Here is a 21,075-nt window from a genome sequence, read left to right on the forward strand (position 1 = left end):
GTTGAGTTTATGTCCCAGGAGCAGTTTATCTCCCTTGACACCAGCAGCAGACAGATAGGGACCACCTCCGTATCAGATGTGCTGGTTGCAGTTTAACTGGTTTACAGCAGCCTGCTTGATCCCTGGGTGCTCCCCAGAGGCTGGAACACGACTCCCTGAGGAGTTATCCAAAATATCCCCTGCAGAGCACGTGCATCTCCTTCCCACCTGCACACAACCTGAGCGACGTGCTCCAGAGGAGCAGGGAGGTTGGATTGGGTCACCCCCAGTGGGCCCTTCCAACCATCCTTTGAGTATGTTTGAAGTGCTCAAACCCCTCCTGGTGTTTCCTCATCCCTCCTGGCTGATCCCACCCGGCTCTGCTGCAGCCCCAGGACCCCGAGCTGCCCAGTGTGGCTGTCACAGCTCCCACTCTGAGCCTGCAAACCACCAAGGAATGGTGTCCCAGAGCCTCCATTGCACCATGTCTCACACAACACGTCTCATCATTCCCTGCATGCTCCTGCTTTGCTGGGCTCTGGTAACTGCACACACGAGGTAATTCCTCCTCAGTGCTGGCCAGACACTCTCCTTGGAGCCTCAGCCCAGCCTGAGCAGAATTCCTGCATCAGCCCTGACCACGGGATCATCCTCACAGGAAAGCCTGTCCTTGGAAAGGAAATAACAGCTCGGGCAGCAGTTGGGGGTCAGCACAGGAGACGCAGCAGTGGCTGCTCCTGTCCCTGCCCCACTGTCCTCCAACAGAGACCAGGAAACTGTGACCCTGAAAATCCCAGGTTACATCCCTAACAGGGGATTATTTAAGGCTTTTCACCCTTTCCTGCAAGAAATGGGGGGAAAAAGACCTCCAAGAGGAAATGATAAGCTGGAGTAAGTCATGGTGAAAACAGGATCACAGCTGGGATTCCAGCCCGGCATCTCTACAGCAAAGTGGAATCACCTACAAATCCTCCCTCTAAGTGTCTGGATTATGGTCTGCATGGCCACAATTTCTAATTATTTTCCAGGTGCCGTGAAAAATGCCAAAGAGACAGCAGAGATCTCAGCTTCAGACTGGAAGGGCTGGAAAAAGTGGTACAGATTGGAAGGCAGCCCAATAGCCCACCTAACCCTGCCCTTTGTCAGGTGAAAATATGCTCTTAAGGGGTCACCTACATTAAAATTCCATTTGGCAACTCCAGTGCTGGGACATGGAATAGGATGTGTGAGGACAGTGCCCATGCTCCATCTGCCCTCCCAGCTCATGGGTTACCTGCCCAGCAAGGGCCTTCTCAGTAGTGCTGCCCAGAGCTCCATGTACCCCAGTTCCAGGGATTTATCAGCTGCCTCCTGCCATGGTCTCTCAGGGTGCTGCAAGGTCTGTCTTCAGCATCACTCTCTGTGTGTTTTGGCCCTAATGGTTTATCAGGGTTTTCAGAGAGATGATGATGAAGACAAATGTCTATCCTGGTCCCAGAGGGGGACTCAATTCTGGGATTGATGTACAGCCTCAGCAATGTGTTACAAATCCCAGCCCAGATGGATTCTGCTCTTTGTAAGGCTCAGGCATAAACAGAGACAGGACTAGCTGTCAGCTCCTCCCTGTGCCACAGGCTGTCAGCTCCAGAGGACATCAGCACGGATTTTTTATTGTTCTGTGTGCCTTCTGTAGCTGCACAGATTGCTTAAGAGAATGGCACTCCGTGGAGTTTGACCCGGGAGCCCTGATAGTGAAAATAATACACTTCTCACCAGAGCCACGGGAGACCAAAAGAGTAACTTCGGTCAATTAGTTTAACTTTGACTATAAATATTCCTTCTCATTCCTTGTGACCCTGTTAACAGCTCCGCTGGCAAACCCCGATTCTCTGGCAATATTTAAGCTGCCTGTCAGTTGGCAGAGCCCTGGTGGTGCCCGGCGCGGGGAGCAGAATAAGACCCAGCTGAGCACAGTAAGTTTCCTTTCGGCTTCTACCTCGAGTCGGGGAGCTCCGGTTGGGTTCGGGGCTGGTGCTGGGCTGCTCTCGGCCCGTGTGAGCAGTGGTGTCTGGAGGAGGTGGATGCACCTGGGAATGCTCTAAAAATTCCATTGAGGAGGCATTGGGAGCGACGCGGTGCCGCCGGGTTCCTCGAGAGCCACGTGGGCCGCGTCCCCCCGGCACTGTTGATAAAGGGCAGCTTCAGCGGCTTCATTTCAATGCCACGGATGTTCCTTCCTCACAATCTCTGGCGAGAAAGGCACCGCCGCCTGTGCCAGGCACAGAGGGAGACCGGGCTGTGAGCTGAATTCACAACACGGGCAAAATTTCCACTGGGCCCCGGCAGAGTTGGGATCTGGAATCTGAGCAGCCACCCCTGCTGTTTTCCTACCAGCAGCCTCCGTGCTGGCTGGGGAGTGCAGGAGGAGCTGGACAGGCACCTGTGCTCAGCTCTGGGAATGTTTCCTGCAGTGCTTCCCACCTTCCCACGTTTGCTGCCAGGCAGGACAGGCGCCTGCAGAGCTTTGCCTGCCCCGCACGCGTTTCGGAGGGACAGGCACCGCCGTGTCCCTCCTGTGTGGTGAATCCCGACCGTGACCCAGCGTGTGCAGCTGTAGCACTGCCTGTCCCTCTGCTGCAACCTGGAGCTGGACTTGGATGATCCCTGTGGGTCCTTGCCATGACTCTGTGATTCTGTGGCCCCCTGAAACAGCAGATCAGAGGGGAAGTCGGAGGTGTGGCACTGGGATTAGCAGCTTCCCCAGGCTGACATACCAAACCCTGTTTTTCTTTTCCTAGTTAGAGGTTAAGCGTGCCAGTAAAAACTCGGCAGCAGCCAAGACACATTGGCTCTTAAAGAGGTAAGATAGCACTGATCTGGTCATCAGTGCCCTGCATCCTTGCCAGGCAGAAGCTCCCAAGGAATTCAGTGGGATCCACAGGGTTTATAAGCACAGAAAAGGCTCTGCCAAAGTGCTGCAAGTCCCCAGCCCCAGCCTAGGGTGCCACTGCTGCTCTCCACCAGATCATGTCTCTTGAGCAGAACGCAGCTCTCTACCAGCTCCAGCTCCTGTGCCGGAGGCTGCTGATGGCTCGGGATACAATCCCCAGCTGCGGGAAATGTGTGATGGGTTGAACCTGCCCCCGGGAAACTCCTTATTTATTGCCTGATCTTTGGTAAATGGGGAAGCTCAGGGGTTTTGCTCCAGGCTCAGCCCAGGCTGCAGGATGGGGTGTAGAGGGGACACAGGGCAGGGCTTGTCCCCTGAACACTGCCAGCACCTCCATCACATGGTGCCTGCCACTCCATCCCTCTCTGCTCGGTTCACCCCTGGGCAGCCAGCGCTGCCGGGGCAGAAGCACGGCCAGGCACTCTCTGGGCAAGTCCTTGGGCCACCTGCGAGCTGGGGCAGGTTCAGCTGCAACCCAGCACCTGACAGAGGGGGAGGCCAGCAGGAGCTGCGGAGCATGTGGCCGTGGGACAGGCTCTGTCCCGGGCCGGGCTTTGCTGCTCGCCGGCGCTCAGAGGCAAAACTTGTCCGACCGCTTGTCCCACCGCCCATGCCGGCGCCCCGGGCTGCTGCAGGCCACCCCTCGCCCCACCTTCTTCAGCCTTCTGCCAGGAGGCAGCTTATAAGTGTCTCCTTCCAAGTGCAAGAGTGGCCTAAGGACCCGGCCAGCTGCGCAGGACAGGGACAAGGACCAGAAGACACCCAGCACAGCCATCCCGGTGACACCGGAGCCGGGGCTGAGCCGGTGCAAGGCAGCACCAGGGCTGGTGAGTGCTGCTCTGCTCCTCTTGGGAGGAACCATCTCCCTGGCTCAGTGGGGTAAGAGGAATAATCCCAAACCTGCTCTGTGCGGCACTGAGGGTTCTCTGGCCACTGGCCGTGGCCACTGCCAAGCCAGGGACTGTCTGAGGTGGCCCTGGCTGCCACTCACCTCCTGTCCTGCTCTCAAAGTGTGACTGAGCCAAGCTGAGGAGAGGAAGAAACGAGGAGGAACTGCATCAATGCAAACACCCCATCAACCTCCTTGCCTGCACTTTATCCTGCCTCTCCTGCCAAAGAACAGCAACCTGGCACCATGGATGCTCCAGAGGTTCTAGGGAACCCTTCCAAGGGTCCCACAGTGCCACATCTCCTCATCAGGCATTTCTGGAGAAGGAAATGCCCTTATATTCCTGTGGGAAGCATATGAGTATCTCACCTACAGGAACTGTCTCTGTGGGCTGGTGAGGAGGGAGCCCCAGGTCTGGCTTTTCCACCACTTGAAGTCGGTTGCTCTGAGTGCTTGGAGTACTTGCTGCTCATCCCCAGTGCTGGCTCTGGCATGGAGAAGGCACATTCATCCATCCATCCCTGTGCTCAGTGACACCTTAACATCCTCTGTTCCTGATACAGAGCAGAGGGCAGTGCCCACTCACCAGGACATCAGCCTCACTGAGGAGGAGACCCCCATGCTCTGCCCCAGGGCTCGTGCTCTTGTCGTGACAAAGGAGGAAAATGTCAGCACTGCTGGAGCAGTCCATGTCCCTTCACCTCCCAGTGGCTCATCATGGACACAGTTCTGGCAGCAGCTTCTCGCTGAGGCCAGTCCTGCAGCACTGCAGCAATGGGACCCTCAGGCTGTCACCACCAGCTCTGCCACATCCCACTCCTTTCCTCCACGTATTTCAGCTATTTCCACCTTCTCTAATGCACTTATTTCTCATCAGTTAGAAAACTGCATGAGAGATCCCACCAAGCCACGCTGTCCTGCCCACTGGCAGCACCTCCTCGTCACAGAAAGGGAGTCATGATTGAAGGCAAATGACAGAGGCAAATCCTTCCCCACAGCTCTGCCATGAGCAGCTGGAGCCAGAGCTGAGAATTCTGAGTTCCTCAGGGAACAGTCACCACATTCCCAGGGCTGCCACATCCTCCTCTAACCATGTCACCTGCTCTTTAACAGATTTATGCCTCAGGACCAAGGAGTGCCCAGCCTGCCCAAGGAGCCATGGAGCCCACCAGCATCCCCCCAGCCTCTGTGACCCCCTCCTGGGACGCGTTTCCCCAGCAGACACTGGAGCCTGTGGACATCGCTGTCCTCGTGCTGTACTTCCTCTTCGTCCTCGCAGTTGGGCTGTGGGTAAGCAAACATTGTTGAAAGCTTCCTGTGTGCCATATTATGCTGAAAATAAGGCTGGCTTGGCCTCATATTATTTTCCTTAGGCTGAAATCAGCCTGCACTTCACTGGATTCAAGTGAACCAGTGGAAAGAGGGAGTTTACAGGTCCTTTTCCTCACTTCAGCCTGGGGAAGTGTCCTTACATCTCCATTGGAGAGCTGTTCAGCCCTGTGTTTGCCAAGGCTTTGAAAACCCTTGTGAGGAAGAGGCTGTCTGAGCTCCAAGCATAACTAATAATGTTTTGTTCATCCAGGAAGGAATTGCTGTCTTATAAATCATCTGTGCTTGACGACAGGGGTCCTGACAGCAGATTCCGTAAACTAAAAGCATTGTCTCTATATAATTATGGCAGAAGGACATCCTTTGGCATGGCTTTTGTAACAGTAAGAGCACAACCTGGCTGTCAGGAGGCAGAGATGAATAGCTGCTCCCTTCACGTGATGCATAACCCTCAGGGTATTGCATGAATCTGTCTGAGGAAGAGGAGTCCATGGGTCACGCGTGCCATGCCAAGCATTCCTCCTGTCTTTGTCTAATACCAGTGGATTCCACTGTTCTTGTCCAAAATTATTGCCTTCCTTTCTGATCTGGAGTGGTTTAGTTTGCTTATCACAGAAAACTTTCAACCAGGATGCTGAATGGTGGAAAACTTTGCGTGTGGCTCAGGGCAGTGGTTGGTCCCATCCCTCCTCTTCTGGGATTTCCCAGCAGCAACTCTTTCAGGAGTCCCTTTTCTCTGACCTGGTGACAGTTCAGAGTCTCCCACTGGGGAAATCTCTGGGTGATGCCCTGAGCAGCCATGAAGTGAAGGCTGAACTGTGTTCCTCTTTTCTGCTTCCCCAGTCCATGTGGAAGACGCAGCGCAGCACCGTCAAAGGCTATTTCCTGGCTGGAGGTCAGATGGTCTGGTGGCCTGTGAGTATCTGTGTGGTCACCCTGCCTGTGCCCCTGGGCTGCAGCCACACTGACAAGTGCCTCTGCCCAAGCAGAGCTTATTTCTCCAGACAGGAATACATAAATGAACATTACTCTCATCTTTTGCAAAGACCCATTTACACGCTGGGTTTTTCCCCAGCCCATTTGAGACAGGGGAAGTGGAACTGATGCAGGGCGAGGACCAGCCTGATGCCTCGCAAAGCCTGGCTGCTTCTGGAGGTTTCCAGAACTAACCGGGGGTTCCCTTCATGAACACAGCTCTGTGATGAGCCAGCCTACTTGCTGGGGTGGCTCATTTGGGCTGGGCTGGTCCCTCAGGATGTGCTGATACCAGAACCTGACATTTCTGCCTGTTCCCTCCACCTTCTGCTCTGCCCTCCCACCTGTTTGGAAGTAGGATGGTCCTAAACATGCCCACAAATGGGCAATGAACAGTGAAAGAAGCTGGACAGAGGTGCCAGAGCCACTGAACCTGTAGGCAAAAGAAGAAGGTGGCAGAGGGTGACAAGGATTTCATGTCCTTTAGGGTCATGAGTGGGGGAACAGCATCCCTGTGCTCTCACCAGGCCAAAACCAATATCCTGTGCCAGGACCAGATGTGATTTGCTGTGTTTCTCCAGGTGGGTGCATCCCTCTTTGCCAGCAACGTTGGAAGTGGGCATTTCATCGGCCTGGCAGGGTCGGGAGCTGCCTCAGGAATTGCTGCAACAGCCTACGAGTGGAATGTGAGTGTGGCACGGGGCAGGAGGGCCCTTCCTGTGCAGGACAGGGCAACTCCATCCAACGAGTCCCCACACAAAGGCACAGCTCTGGCAGTTCTGACACTGCAGATCCCACTGCCAGAGCCTGAAGGCACCAGCTGTGGGGGGATGAGTCCCTGTGTCCCTGCTCAGCCACTTGGGCAGAGCCTGGACCAGCTTCTCTGACCTTCCTTTGCCTTTGTTTGCAGGGGATGTTCTGTGTCCTGGTGCTGGCCTGGCTGTTCCTGCCCATCTACATTGCATCGGGGGTAGGTAGGGGGGTGTTGTGTCCATCTGTCATTATCTGCACCACCTGTGTGCCCCAGGGGCTGACCCCTCTCCTGCTGCACCGGGGCTGCTCCTGGGCGGAGCCGAGGGGCACCGGGGCTGCTCCTGGGCGGAGCCGAGGGGCACCGGGGCTGCTCCTGGGCGGAGCCGAGGGGCACCTGGGCTGCTCCTGGGCGGAGCCGAGGGGCACCGGGGCTGCTCCTGGGCGGGGCCGAGGGGCACCGGGGCTGCTCCTGGGCGGGGCCGAGGGGCACCGGGGCTGCTCCTGGGCGGGGCCGAGGGGCACCGGGGCTGCTCCTGGGCGGGGCCGAGGGGCACCGGGGCTGCTCCTGGGCGGGGCCGAGGGGCACCGGGGCTGCTCCTGGGCGGGGCCGAGGGGCACCGGGGCTGCTCCTGGGCGGGGCCGAGGGGCACCGGGGCTGCTCCTGGGCGGGGCCGAGGGGCACCGGGGCTGCTCCTGGGCGGGGCCGAGGGGCACCGGGGCTGCTCCGGCGGCTGCTCCGGTGTCCAGGCTAATGGGGAGCAGAGCTGCTCCCTGGGACCAGCACATGGATTTTTGGGGGGGTCAGGCTGCTCTGTAACCTCTGGCAGTGAGTAGAGTTGCTCCATCTCCTGAGGGCATGGATGGAGACTCCTCATCATGGTTCATACTGGGCCTTGTGCCAAGTGGGCAGCTGAGAGCCAAACACCAGCCCAGGGCAGCTCTCAGGGTTCTCCTGGTCCTCTGCACCCACAGGGCTCCCCGGGTGAGCCCTGGGCAGCCCTGGGAATGGCCAGTCCCAGTGCCTTGAGCTGTGTCTCTCCATAGGTCACCACCATGCCAGAGTATTTGCGGAAACGTTTTGGAGGCAAAAGAATTCAGGTGTTCCTGGCAATTCTCTACTTGTTCATCTACATCTTCACCAAAATATCAGTAAGTAAAAAAAAGAGGGAAACAGATTTAATTTAATTCACTTTGGAAACATGTGCTAAGCAGTGAGGCTGAGAAATGCAAGTGGCACTTCCCTGGATGGGCAGAGAAGGGTTTCTGGGCAGAGAGATTGTACTTCTTTTGAGAACTGATACAAAAAAGAGTAACTTCTTTTTTTGCCCATTAGGCACTTGAATTTTTGTTAGAGTAGGAGGGAAATCTTGTGTCAGTGTCCCAAGCTATAGTTCCTGGAAAGGTGGAGCTGTGGGCATGGATGCAGCTCTGGTTGGATTTTGCACCTCTGGGAGCTCACACAGTTTCTCCTCTTTTGCACATTTAATGCCTGCGCAGACACCAGGAGCTGTTTTGCAGGATGGAGGACACAGAAGCTGGTCCAGGGTTAGGAGAAAAGTGTTAAGTGATTTATTGCACGTGTTTGAATAAATAACTGAATCAACTCTTGCACAACACCTCGGTGGCTGTTCATTAACTGTCTGGCAAGGCACAGATCCCTGCTGGGGATTTTCCTGAACGTAGGGACCAAAGTGGGACACGGTGTGTGACCCTCCTCTGTCCCCCCTGAAAGTTTTGACAAAGAGAAATGGCTTTAAAGAGAGTAGGTTTACATTAGATATTGTGAAGAAATTCTTCCCTGTGAGGGTGGAACAGAGGAGGAAGGCTCAGGTTCTCCTCTAGACAAAACTGACCACTTGATGGAATCTCTGATAATACAGTTCCTGTATTCAGGATGCTTTCACACCCGTCTGTCCTCCTGTGGTTGGCAGTTTGCCTGTCCTAAACTCTCCTAAACCACAGCATTTCCACGTAGCTGCAGAGCTGGTTGGTCAGGGCTGGCCCAGCCCCGAGAACACTTTTCCTGGTGACCTCCCTGTCCCTATGTCTGCAGGGAGGAGCTCACAAATGGGTTCTGGGGCTGTGGCACTTGAGGCACAGGTGGGGGTTGCACAGCAGGTGCCCCAGCCCAGCTCCCCCCACACTGCTCACTGGTGCTTGGTGGAAGAGATAAACTCGCCCCACCCAAATGCCTTTCTCAGGGAGAGCTGTGCACGTTCCTCTGCTTGTGATAGCCCCCTCATCCCCCTCACTGTCACCCCTCTGGCCACTAATAATAATAAACTGGCTGAAGAGTGAAATGGGCCAGGTCCTGCTGTGTGGTGGGCAGGGTGGGCAGGAGCTGGGGCTGCACAGGGATGTGCTGGGGAGCTGAAGGGTCATGAGCAATTCCAAACCAGACTGGTCCCAGTACAGGAGAGGGCTTGGTCAGCCAAATGTCCACACTTTGAGGGTCTTGGTAATGCCATCACTGCGGCTGTGCAACTGTGCTTTCCTGCAGGTCGATATGTATGCTGGGGCCCTGTTCATCCAGCAGGCCCTGCACTGGGACCTGTACATCGCCGTGGCAGGGCTGTTGGCCATCACCGCCATCTACACCGTGTCAGGTACCAGAGCCCACCACAGACCCTGCCCACTGAGCTGAGCCCACCACAGACCCTGCCCACTGAGCTGGGTCCTGCCCACTGAGCTGAGCCCACCACAGACCCTGCCCACTGAGCTGAGAAACCCCTGCAAGTGCCCAAGGCCAGGCTGGACACGGTTTGGAGCAACCTGGACTAGTGGAAGGTGTCCCTGCCCGTGGCAAGGGTGGAATTGGATGTACTTTAAGGTCCCTTCCAACCTAAACCTTACCAGGATTCCAAGATTCATGCCATGCACTGTGTCCTCGTGGTAGGAGTCCTGCATCCCTCACAGTCTGCTTTTCTGTGAATATGGGGGGAAATCAAAACCTCACCTTTTCAGCAAAATTGCCAGGTGAGAGTAAGTGAACCCTCCTCACAGGCACCCCAGGTGGGATCACATCAGCTCTGCTTTAAGGAGCAGCTCTGCTCCAGTTGAGGCATTTGCAGGATATGTTTTCCTCGGGCTCTTGAGGTGTGAGGGGTTTACAGGACAATGACCGTGTAATGCAGAAAGACTCCAGTCTTGGATGCCCTTTCAGGGCTCATGAGTGGCCAAATGGAAAACAGCCACGCACGGAGCAAGCAGAAATCCCAAACAAAGAAAGGTTATTGCTTTCCCAGTGCTCACCCCCAGTGATGTAAATCCCCCCTCCCTTCTTTCTTTTCTTCCTTTTTCAGCTCAGGCTTTGTTTTGGAGTTTTTCCATGTATTTCCCGTAGAATTATTTCTCCTGGCCTTTGGCTGTTAGTGATCAAATGGTGACTCATGATGATTCAAACCATGAGAAATTCCAGCCAAAGTGTCATTGGCCAAACTGCCCCTCAGCAGAGTCAGAACCCCCTGGCCAGACCCGGGGCTCAGCTTGTGCTGCAGGGCAAGAACTTCTGCACAGTGTGAGCTGCTCTGACATCCCAAACCCAGTTTATCCCAGTCTGGTGTGTCTCTGCTCTCCCAGGTGGCCTGGCAGCCGTGATCTACACCGATGCTCTGCAGACCCTCATCATGCTCGTCGGGGCCGTGACTCTCATGGTCTTCAGTGAGTGTTTCCCTGGGGGGTTATCACTAAAAATATGATAAAAGCTTTACCAAGTTAAATAATAATGAGAAATTCCTCCCTGTGAGGGTGGGCAGGCCCTGGCACAGGTGCCCAGAGAGCTGTGGCTGCCCCATCCCTGGGAGTGTCCAAGGCCAGGCTGGACAGGGCTTGGAGCAACCTGGGCTGGTGGGAGAGGGTGGAATGGGATGATCTTTAAGGTCCCTTCCAACCCAAACCATTTTCCATGATTCTGTGTTTCCATAAGTGAACCAGCACCTCCTCCCTCAGCCCAGTGTGACAATCAATAGCTGCTGATTTTGAAGGAACACTTGTATAACATCACCCATAGCCAACTAGACACTGAAATCAGAGTTCAGATCTGGGAAGATGCAACAACAGCTTCTCATGACCCATTTTAGGCTTTATTGAAGTTGGTGGCCTGGAAGGTTTGCAGACCAAATACTTCAGTGCCATTCCCAGCACCCGCAAGGAGAACAGCAGCTGTGGCTTGCCCAGAGAGGATGCGTTTCACATCTTCCGAGACCCTGTGAACTCTGACCTTCCCTGGCCAGGAGTTTTGGTGGGAATGACCATCCCCTCCCTGTGGTACTGGTGCACAGACCAGGTGGGTCACTGCTTCTTCCTTTGGTTGGTTTCAAGAAGGTGCTGTTGGCTGTTTGAAGCTGATTACAAACCTTGGGGTTGCAACATCACCTGGACTGACTTACTATTTCTTATGGGAATTTAGTAAAATCTGGTGGTTTCAATCTCCAAAATGCAAAATTTGATATGCACAACTGAATGTTGGGAGTCATCTCAATGTAAAAAGGGGTAAGAATGTGTTTTTGAGTTAATTCCAGTCTATAAAAGACCTTTTGTTTAGCTTGTTTTTTAACTTAAGCCTTTCACTCCTTGTGAACCACCTGTGAATTCCTTTCTTTGGCTTTCCAGGGCTCTGGCTCCCATCTCTCCTAGTGACACCATCAGAGCCAGGACGATGAAGCCCCAAGTCACCTTCTGATGTTCCTGTTCTGTTTTCTTGCTCTCTTATTTAACTCATTCTGCTCATTTCAGACTCTGTCCTGCTGCTGCTTTGGCCAGGCTCATCCATAGGCTCAGGGAAATCCCCAGTGCAGAGAGAATAGAAAATTCCAAGTTTGGTTAGTTGAGCATGAGGTTCTGCAGCACAGTGTCCTGCCAGGCTCAGCTGGGATGGCACAAGCTGTGCCTTTCTGGTCTGTGTTCCTGTAAGGTCCTCAGGATCCAAACCAACAACTGTAAAGGCACAGCCAAACTCTGTGATCACCTGTCTGGGACTTCCATAGTTCGGTGGAGATCAAAGTCGGGATCGCTCCATCCCAGCCAGCTCCTCGCTGCTGGCAGCCAACCAAACCCATTTCTTCATTCCTAGGTCATTGTTCAGAGGTCCCTTGCAGCCAAAAATCTCTCCCACGCCAAAGGAGGCTCCTTGATGACCTCCTACTTGAAGATTTTGCCCCTCTTCATGATGGTAATGCCAGGAATGATCAGCCGGGTTCTCTTCCCAGGTAAGTGCTGAGGGAGAGAGCAGTTCCCTCTCTCTGGCTGTGCCCACTCCACGGAGCTGGAGCAGCCTTTACTGAATAAGCTGAGAGGTTCCAACACATCAAATGCTCAGTGTATGAAGAAATTTTCTTACTGTTACGAGCTTGAGGATGCAGATCATCCTCCAGCCCCAGCCCTCTCTGTGTTGAGATCCTCTTCATTTGTTGGAAGCTTCCCAAGCTCTCCAGTATTTTCCTTAAAAAACAGTTTGCAACATTCAGCAGAGTAACTTGTTTAGACACACTGGATTACTGTGGCTGGGAAATGCTGCTGCCTCTCAGCCCCCTCTGCTTTATTTCAGATCTGGTGGCTTGTGCAGATCCAGAAAATTGCCAGAAAATCTGCGGCAACCCATCTGGCTGTTCCGATATCGCTTATCCCAAGCTGGTGTTAGAGCTTCTGCCTGTAGGTAAGAGCTTGGTGCTGGTGGGTTCTGTACATTCCAACCACAGGTGTCTGTGAGAGAAGCTCAGAGAGGAAAATACCCTGAAAGTCATTTCAGTGGGGTTTGTGTTGGGTTTGGTGAGACAGTGGCAAAGGGCAGCAGGAAACAGGAGAGAGGGGGAATGATCCCATATCCAGAGCTCTCATTCAGTCAAATTTGGCTAAGAGATAAAGTGCAGATGTTTAACAATGAGAATTGAGGGCTGACACTTCCCTAACACTGTTATTTTAAAATTGGAGCTAAAACCACTTTTAAAAGTCTGTTCTAGCTCATACAAGTCCTCATGGTCACCCTTCAGTGCAGCTACTGGGGGTCCCTCAGGGCAGCTCTACTTGTCCTTCTGTTTCCAGGACTCAGGGGCCTGATGATGTCAGTGATGATAGCAGCTCTCATGTCCTCCCTGACTTCCATCTTTAATAGTGCCAGCACCATTTTCACCATGGACCTCTGGAAACACTTCCGCCCTCGTTGCTCCGAGTGGGAGCTCATGATTGTTGGCAGGTATGGGGAACTAGGACATGTATTTTATCAGAGCCTGAGTGTTAGAGACACATCTCAGCACATCTCCTGCTGAGGGAACATCTTCACCCTGCACAGGCTGGGTGGAGGATTGGGGTGGAGTTAGATACAGTTATGAGACACCCCCATCAGAGTCTTGCATGTTGAGCAACTGGAAAAGAACATCCAGAGCCGACAGTAAAGGCACCTGTGTCTTGCCCAGGGTCTTTGTGCTGCTGCTCACTGTGATCTCCATCCTGTGGATCCCCCTGGTGCAGGCTGGCCAGGGCGGGCAGCTCTTCATTTACATCCAGTCCATCAGCTCCTACCTGCAGCCGCCCGTGGCCATGGTGTTCATACTGGGCTGCTTCTGGAGAAGAGCCAACGAGAAGGTAACGACCCTGCTGGAGCCTGAGGACAGCCCTGGAGCCTGGGGGATGCTCCTGCTGCAGCACAGAACTGCCTTCCTTTGCAGGGCGCGTTCTGGGGGCTGGTGGTGGGGCTGCTGCTGGGCGTCATTCGGCTGGTGCTGGACTTCATCTACCCCGAGCCCCGGTGCGGCGAGGCCGACGGCCGGCCCGGCGTGGTCAAGTACATGCACTACCTGTACTTCTCCATGGTGCTGGCAGCCATCTCCACGCTCACCGTGCTGGTGGTCAGCTTGGCCACCAAGCCCCCCGCCCCCGAAATGGTGCGTCACCCCTTCCACTTCCTTCACTTAAGTGGTTTCCAGGATGCCCTACCCTACATCCATGGGAATAACGTGGGGAGAAATAATCTGGAGATGGAAGTTTCCATTAATTCTTATGATCAGACTTGGAGCAGTAACCCCTCTTCTGCTCCAGCACCTCTGCTGCTGTTTCTAATTTGGGTCCTATAAATCCCGTGGAAACTGGTCAACAGTAGATGCTACCAAGAGCTGTTAAATTCAGGCATGTGTATTTAATCTATGACAAATTAGCTTTTTTCCCTCTATTTTCCAAGAAATTTCAGCTTCTGGGTCATCTTTACCAACTCTCTTACTAACTTAGCAAGGAACCATTTTTATTTGCAGCAAAGAGAAATGCAGGGCACAGAGCACAACTCCTCTGAACCAGGTTTGTGACAGTTTGACTGTTTTCAGTAGATGTACTGAGACTACATAAAAACATCCTCTTGCTTCAAGACAGGACTAACCCAAAAGTCCTGGAAAACTCAGAAATCCCCAGGGAGGGAGATGCCTCAGAGGTGTGTGATCAGTCCAGAGCTCACCTGTCCTCCCAGCAGCAGTTTTTCCTCATCTCCAACCTGAATCTTTCCAGCTTCATGTTGTGCTCATCCTTCTCTATTCACACTATTGCTGAGAACATTCCTCATTAATGAGTCTTTTAGGTATTTGAAGAAAACAATCCTTTCTCCCACCTGTCATCCCTTTTCTCAGTACCCCCAGTTCTTTGAGCTGTCCCTCCTTGGCCGCAATTTCCGTTCTTTTTGCTCCTTGATTCGCTCTGTCTGCACCCAGGGATGGGCCCCCACAGAAATGTCCCCTCAGTGCAGACTCATCCTCTGGTGATGACCATCCCCTCAGCAGCTCCAGCTGAGCTTGGCTGTTCCCCTGCTCCTCTGAGCAGGAGAGCAGATCCCGGTCCCTCTCCGTGTTCTCTCTGCAGGCAGCTCCGGGGCTGAGGCCCTCCTTTAAGCGCTGTGGCAGCAGTTTCTTTAACACCCCTCTTCATGCCATCAGATAAGTCGCCTTACCTGGTTCACGCGTGGGGATCCACCGGTCAAGCCAGACCTGGCCGTCAGCCCCTGCGCCACAGGAGCGAGCGAAGCCGAGCGCCCCTCCCTGCAGCTTGAGCTAAACATTGCCTCTGACAGTAGTGCAGATGAGAAGAAATGTAAGTGCTCCAACGTCGGGCTCAGTAACCCCACACCCAACAACCCCTGGCGCTTGTAGCGGCTTTGAAGACAAGAAATGTTAAAACTCCTTCCTCTGGAATTCCGTAGCTTCAGGGTGTGCTGAAAGAATCACAGAATTACAGAGTCAGAGAATATTCTGAGCTGAAAGGGACCGGTCAGGACTATCCAGTCCAACTCCAATTGCACAGACACCCCAATAATCTCTCTCCTGGCCCTGAGAGCGTTGTCCAAACGCTCCTGCAGCTCTGGCAGCCTTGGGGCTGTGCCCACTGCCCTGGGGAGCCTGGTCAGTGCCCACCACCCTCTGGGGGAAGAACCTTCTCCTGAGATCCAACCTGACCCTGCCCTGACACAGCTCCAGCCATTCCCTTGGGTTCTGTCACTGGTCACAGAGGAGAGATCGGAGCTGTCCCTCCACTGCCACTTGGGAGTAGCTGCAGATCCCAGTGAAATCTGATCTCAGTCTTGTCTTCTCCAGGTGGAGAAAGGCTTTACCTGATGTTCTACCTAAGCAGGAGTTTAGCTTCTTTTCCATCTTTTGATGGCATTATTTAAGCTTGAAACCAAGGAACTGGATGGGATACAGAGCCATGCCCATTACCCACATCAGCGACCGGTGTTGTGGCACCTCCTGCCAGGAGAGCTGGTTGGAAAAGGGGAGGGTGGAGGAAAACCACAATTATGTTGATGAAATTCCATTTTGTTTTTCAGCGGTGTTTTCTGATCGGCTCTAGCAGCAGGGAGAACCCAGAGCCCTGGGCCGAGCTCTTGACAGATCAGTGAAGGAGGATTTGCATTTTTTAAAACTTGTACTTATCGGTATTAGGTACAACCACGTGTAGCAACTCACTGCACTCTCCAGCAATGATTTGCATCCCCTGTTTTTGCCAGGCTCAGGACCCTGTTTGTGTAATGCTGCAGCTTTTGCTGGGTGTTCCTTTGATCTATAAAAAGCTGTTGTAAGTTAACAAGTTACAGCACAGCTCTCCCACTGCTGGGATGTGTGAGTTTGCTGGGCATGTGTTGCCTTCCCAGCACTTAGTCCTGCATCCCAACCCACACCAGAGCTGGGAAATTCAGTTTACATGTGTGAGGCAGAGAGTAACCCACCCACCCCAGACTAGTGCAGACCCTTGCCTGGGGAGGCCAAGGCGCCCCAAGCAGCTACAGCTGGTTTTAGGTTTGGTTTACTGTTATCAGAGCTTAAAATGTTGGGAACAGCAGAACCTGAGCTCAGAGCTCCAGGGAGGATGGAATGGGTACTACAGCCCCAAAAGAGAACAACTGGAGGGGTCCCTACAGCTCAGTGTAGTGAGTGTTCATTTAGAGACCTCTGGTGCATTTCTGCATCAAAGCCCTTGGAACAGGAGCACACGGGACATTCCAGGGATTTGCTTTGGGGAAGAGGTTCATCTCTCACTCCTGACTCTTTCCAGGTGCGACCAAGGCCAAAGGGAGCTCGAAGCTGATGAGGACCTTCCTGTGGCTCTGTGGGATGGAGCACAGGCAGGAGAGCACCGAGGGCGCAGCACCCCCCAAAGCTGAGCCCCTGCCTGTGGCTTCCCTGGAGGAGAAGCCGCTGGTGAAGCACATCCTCAATGTCAACCTGCTCCTCTGCCTGTGTGCTGGGGTCTTCCTCTGGGCATACTTTGCATAGCCAGGGTGATAACCAGATGACATCAACTAATTTTAATTGGTGTAAATATTAATAATTAGCAGAGGGTTAATGTAATTCTTAATGCTTTTTAAATTTTATTTCTTTATTTAAGAAGACAGACCCTTCTTCCTAATCCCTTCCTTATTTCTAATGGGGACTTGGCTGTGACCAGGGCTGAGTGCTTGGCACCAGCACTGTCAGACCCCAGATGGCCCCAACCAGCTGAGGAAGGTTTGTTTGGTTATTTAAAATATTTAAATTGCTGTTTGGCTTTAGAGCAGTGCCTGGAATTCAGGAAGTCTGGATTCTCTTCCTATTTATGCCTCTATAACCAACTACAAGCACTTGGGTCCCCTTTGGTCCAGCTTCTCCAGTCTTGAGGGGCGAGTGACAGTTCCAAGTGCCCAGAGGGGAGCCAAAGGATTTGTGCATGATCTGTTGTATCTCTCTGGCTCAGCTGTGCCTATTCAGCCTCCTCCCTGCGTGCAGTGAGCTCAGACAGGCTCATCCTGGGAGCTCTTGCTGAGTTACCACTGCTTTGGATGGCAACACCCCCACTAGCACCCAGCATGGAAACTGCCCCGCAACTGGTTCCGGGGGCACCTGAAGGACCTAAACCAGCCCAAACCCACAAGGCACTGCCAGGGCAGATACCCAGCAGCAGCCCCTTCTCACCTGGGCTACCACAGCTGTTCTGGGAGCTTCAAAGGAGAACCCTCATCCAGGAGCACTGACCACCTGTCCCAACCCCTTTGTCTGCTGGCAGCTGGGGTGGGAGGGGGACAAGACCCCTATTCCCATCCTGGAGCCTCGTGTAGCTGCAGATAAACTTATTAAAGAGCGAGAGCTGCTCTCTGCCTGCCTGGAGTCTGTGGGGATGGGGGGCTGCCAACACCAGGGGCAGAGTGTGGGTGCTGCTGGGCCCCCCTGGCCCCTGCTGGGCCCCAGTCCCTCTGTGGCTGTTTGCACACACAGCTGCTTGCACTGCATTTGACACGAATCCACACATCAAGGAATTAATGTATATCCATGCCCAGAGTGCTTCCACTGCAGTCCTCAAGAAAAACCAAGCTGAGCAGCCAGTGACTCTGAGCCCAGGGGATCACTCTGACATTCAGGGCCACAAAAGCAACAAAACTAGAATAAAGATGCCTTAAATTGACAAAAGACAATCTTTAATTTTATACATGTTCACCCAACTCCTGACTCCAACCAGCTGTTTCAAAGTTCTTGCAAAATTCAACCGTTTGCAACAAAAGCACAAAACCCACTTCCACAATTTCCTTGTGGAACAGTTGCCAGTTGCACATGAATAAAACCAGGTTAATACAAATAACTATGAAATCAGGGTAACTACTGATCCTAAGTAGCAATGAAATGATTAAAGAGACAGAAAGTTCCTCCTACAGCACGACAGTCCTTCAAGGCACTGGATACATCCACAGTTTGACAGGGTGACTGATAACCAGCAGTCACCACCAGCACTCGGGCAGGGGGTTGGTTCATGGTGTAAGAACAATGTGCAGCAAATCCCAGAGGGAATGTCCCTTGTGAGGCAGCTCCTGGTACAGGCTAAGAACTACAAATAAAATCTAACCGTGACATTAAAAGGATTATTTCCATAATACATACATGCACTTTAAATAACTAATGTTCTGCTTGCTTATTCTTTTGGAATTTCTGCTAATACCACCTGTATCAGCACTGATTACGCTTCCTAGGAGAGTTCCTGTAGGAATTCATTCCTTCCATCCAAGAGTTTGAAAACCGTTGTTGAGACACAGATCATTAAACTTCTTCTAAGGAGCTCAGTTGGAGATCAGCCAAAGATTGGTGTTCTCCAACCTAAACGATTCCGTAAATCACTGTCTCCACGAGGCACCAGCCCCATCTCCACACAGTTCTGCCCAATGGTCAGAAGAAGCTTTTCCCTGTTAGGTCTGAGGTTTTCCCACCAGGAGAGGAACCTTGGGAAGCTGGAGCGTCCCCGTCACAGCGCGGTGCTCTCCGTGTCATTGTCAATGTCCAGCAGGAGGTGGTTGTGCAGGTCTCTGCCCGCCAGCTCCGGAGGAAGCTCTGAAGGAGGGTTTGGGAGTGGCTCTGGAATACTGGAATTAGAGTCTGCACAGAAAGGGAACAGCAAGTTTAGCAGCCGGGACAGGGCCAGCTCATTCACTGGGGTATTCCTGGGCATTTCCTTAGAGAAGGGAAAGGAAAGATCAATAAAGGCTCTGACACCTGTGCAGGTGGGCACTAAAGGTGAGCCAAACTGAACAGCTTGGAGTCACTACTCCTACAGTTTAGTCCTGTACAAAGTAACAGAAAACTATTTCTTCCTGAAGAAGAGAAGACAAAGTAGAATTTACTGTCAGATTCCCCAATGCCCTTGAGAAGCTACTCGGGACTTACATGTCAAAACATTCAGTGAAATTATTTGCACTTAAATCATGTGCCAGGTAACTACCACCCATAACTGAGCAGCAACAGGAACATGGATGGTGTCCAAAGGAAGCAGAAATTATTTAAGTTAAATGCTAATTAAACTCCTCTCCTGTGTGTAACAAGGCACATCATGGTTTTCACCTCTTCTGAGGGGAGGAGAATTTTGCTTAAGCCAAGGTATCAAAGAAAGCTCCTAAAATTCTGTGTTTCTGGTGACTGACTGCCTTGGTAGCTAGAACTGTAAGAAAGACCAGAAAAATCCCTAGGAGTTCAAAAAAGGTGACTGAAAACATTGTCAGTATTTTGGAAAGCCGATTTATAATATGCCATGACATCCCCTTACTGCAAACTCAGCAACTGTTCCAAATAAGAAGTAATTTAGAACCCTGAAATCAGTAAAAAATCCAACTAAAGGCCTTATTTTCAAACACAGGAGTCATAGACAGGCATCCTGGAGAGCCTGGGGCTCAAGCATGAAGTCCTAAAGTTAGCCCAGAAGTTAACTTCAACTTGAACATTTCCAAAGTTTCTGAGCTAAATGACACAGAGGAGGGGAAAGCAGCCTCTGAGCACAGCCTGCCCTGCCCCTCCCAGCCCACCACAGCCTGCAGGGATCTCTATTCCTGCAGGGATCTCTATTCCAGGGTACTGCAATACAGCAGCTGGAATTCCACTGTGTTCTGGCCTGGCAGCTAAGCCACTGAATCACAGAATGGTCTGGGGTGGAAGGACCTTAAAGATCATCCAGTGCCACCCCCTGCCATGGGCAGGGACACCTCCCACCAGCCCAGGCTGCTCCAAGCCCTGTCCAACCTGGCCCTGGACGCTCCCAGGGATGAGGCAGCCACAGCTTCTCTCCCAACCCCAATAATTCTGTGGTTCTGTGACACAGGGAAGGAGCATCTGTGACACACACGGTACAGGAAGGAGCCTCTGCAGCAAACACATTTCTAGATTTGTGTACATGAGGGGGTACCAGGTGAGGGTGGGCAGTGAGACCCCGACAGCGCCACACACGGTGGTCTCCAGCACTTTAGTAGGTTTAGTCAGCGCGAGCAGCAGCCCCGCTCGGGCCATGCCCCGCCAGGACACGAGCAAGCAGGTTACTGGTGACATGGGTTAGTAGTGGCATCAGCACACACAGGATTATCAATTAGCAACAGGTTTGGCCAATCATGTGCCTTTTCCTTACCATTGAACTTGCCAATACAGTTCCTACTGAATGCTGGTCAAACATCTAGATTATTTAATAAAATTATTGATTAGAATATTCTAGGGCTTATTCCTTTAACACCATAAATAGAATTTGAGGCATTACTGAAGTCCAGGACATGGACAAAGGAATCAACAGCATCCTGAGAACAATTCAGAATTCCTGTTCTGGTATTATTATGAGATTTGCTGGCAACTTAATTTTGGCTTCTGTTGTTTCCTCTCTCTTTCAGGTTAAAGTTAAAAACAGTGACTGCACATTCAGAATTAGGTGAGTCTCTAAGTGCTTATATATGCAGGTGTAATTATTAGAGCAGATACTCTTATGTGACAGGCAGTGGTGTTAATTCAGAATATTAATCCTTTAAAAACAGATTGATCTGGAAAAGGTGGATGCTCCTGCATGGAATGTCCTGCTGGAGGTAAGCCTGAGCATCACTTCAACTCCTCCCCGAGGGGTTTTTAACAGAAGTGACTGTATTTTCTAGGTCTCTTTCCCAGTTTTGGAAAGAATCCTTCCTCAGCAGCTTTCCTTTCCTGGTTTTCCTGCATGGCAGGTCTCATACTGTGTTTCCAGTACACAATTTGGCCAATTTGCTATGGTTTGCACTTGGAAGGAGTGAGATTAAGTTGTGCCCACCACTCCCCTCTGGCAGGTGCTGGCCTTGCCCAGGTCCAACTTCCCCACTAATGAAGCAGCTCCTGCACAACCTCCTGGCTGGGATTTAGAAGTTAAGGATTCCTCCAGTTACACTGGGGTAAAACAAACCCTGTCTGCCATCATTAAAGCAATTTCCTCAGACCCAGGAAAACCCCAAAATGAA

The 21,075-nt window shown here is 52.4% G+C and overlaps 2 protein-coding genes across 7 annotated transcripts in view; one reads left to right on the plus strand and one right to left on the minus strand.

The window, feature by feature from the left end:
- Window positions 1–1,847: 1,847 nt before the first annotated feature.
- On the plus strand, window positions 1,848–17,581 carry SLC5A11 (solute carrier family 5 member 11). The gene is made up of 16 exons (XM_071571259.1): window positions 1,848–1,931; window positions 4,911–5,087; window positions 5,970–6,041; window positions 6,683–6,787; window positions 7,012–7,071; window positions 7,899–8,003; window positions 9,355–9,460; window positions 10,434–10,514; window positions 10,934–11,139; window positions 11,926–12,061; window positions 12,400–12,507; window positions 12,894–13,044; window positions 13,265–13,433; window positions 13,517–13,732; window positions 14,765–14,918; window positions 16,377–17,581. Exons 2-16 carry the CDS (start codon window positions 4,956–4,958, stop codon window positions 16,595–16,597), a joined length of 2,022 nt encoding a protein of 673 aa, XP_071427360.1. The 5' UTR covers window positions 1,848–1,931; window positions 4,911–4,955; the 3' UTR covers window positions 16,598–17,581.
- Window positions 17,582–17,746: 165 nt separating this feature from the next.
- ARHGAP17 (Rho GTPase activating protein 17) overlaps window positions 17,747–21,075 on the minus strand; it is a 43,861-nt gene continuing 40,532 nt past the window's right edge. For 2 of the 6 annotated variants that reach the window (XM_071571257.1, XM_071571256.1), the window contains 2 exons: window positions 20,232–20,276; window positions 18,629–18,718 (listed from right to left, as the gene is read on the minus strand). In XM_071571257.1, the coding sequence (XP_071427358.1) occupies window positions 20,269–20,276 (8 nt within the window). In that variant the 3' untranslated portion in view covers window positions 18,629–18,718; window positions 20,232–20,268. Of the gene's footprint in view, window positions 18,795–20,231; window positions 20,277–21,075 lie in introns of all 6 variants that reach the window. The other 4 variants (XM_071571258.1, XM_071571253.1, XM_071571255.1 and 1 more) reach the window with 3 other exon arrangements.

Source organism: Pithys albifrons, chromosome 16, assembly GCF_047495875.1.
Source record: "Pithys albifrons albifrons isolate INPA30051 chromosome 16, PitAlb_v1, whole genome shotgun sequence".
Taxonomy (NCBI): Eukaryota; Metazoa; Chordata; class Aves; order Passeriformes; family Thamnophilidae; genus Pithys; species Pithys albifrons.

What these genes read in the sequence shown, in the direction of transcription:
- SLC5A11 (XM_071571259.1), top strand. Translation starts at nt 4,956, where the DNA reads ATGGAGCCCACCAGCATCCCCCCAGCCTCTGTGACCCCCTCCTGGGAC. An exon ending in CGTGACTCTCATGGTCTTCA is followed by an intron (nt 10,515 to 10,933) that starts GTGAGTGTTTCC and finishes GACCCATTTTAG; the next exon opens with GCTTTATTGAAGTTGGTGGC. An exon ending in CAGCCGGGTTCTCTTCCCAG is followed by an intron (nt 12,062 to 12,399) that starts GTAAGTGCTGAG and finishes GCTTTATTTCAG; the next exon opens with ATCTGGTGGCTTGTGCAGAT.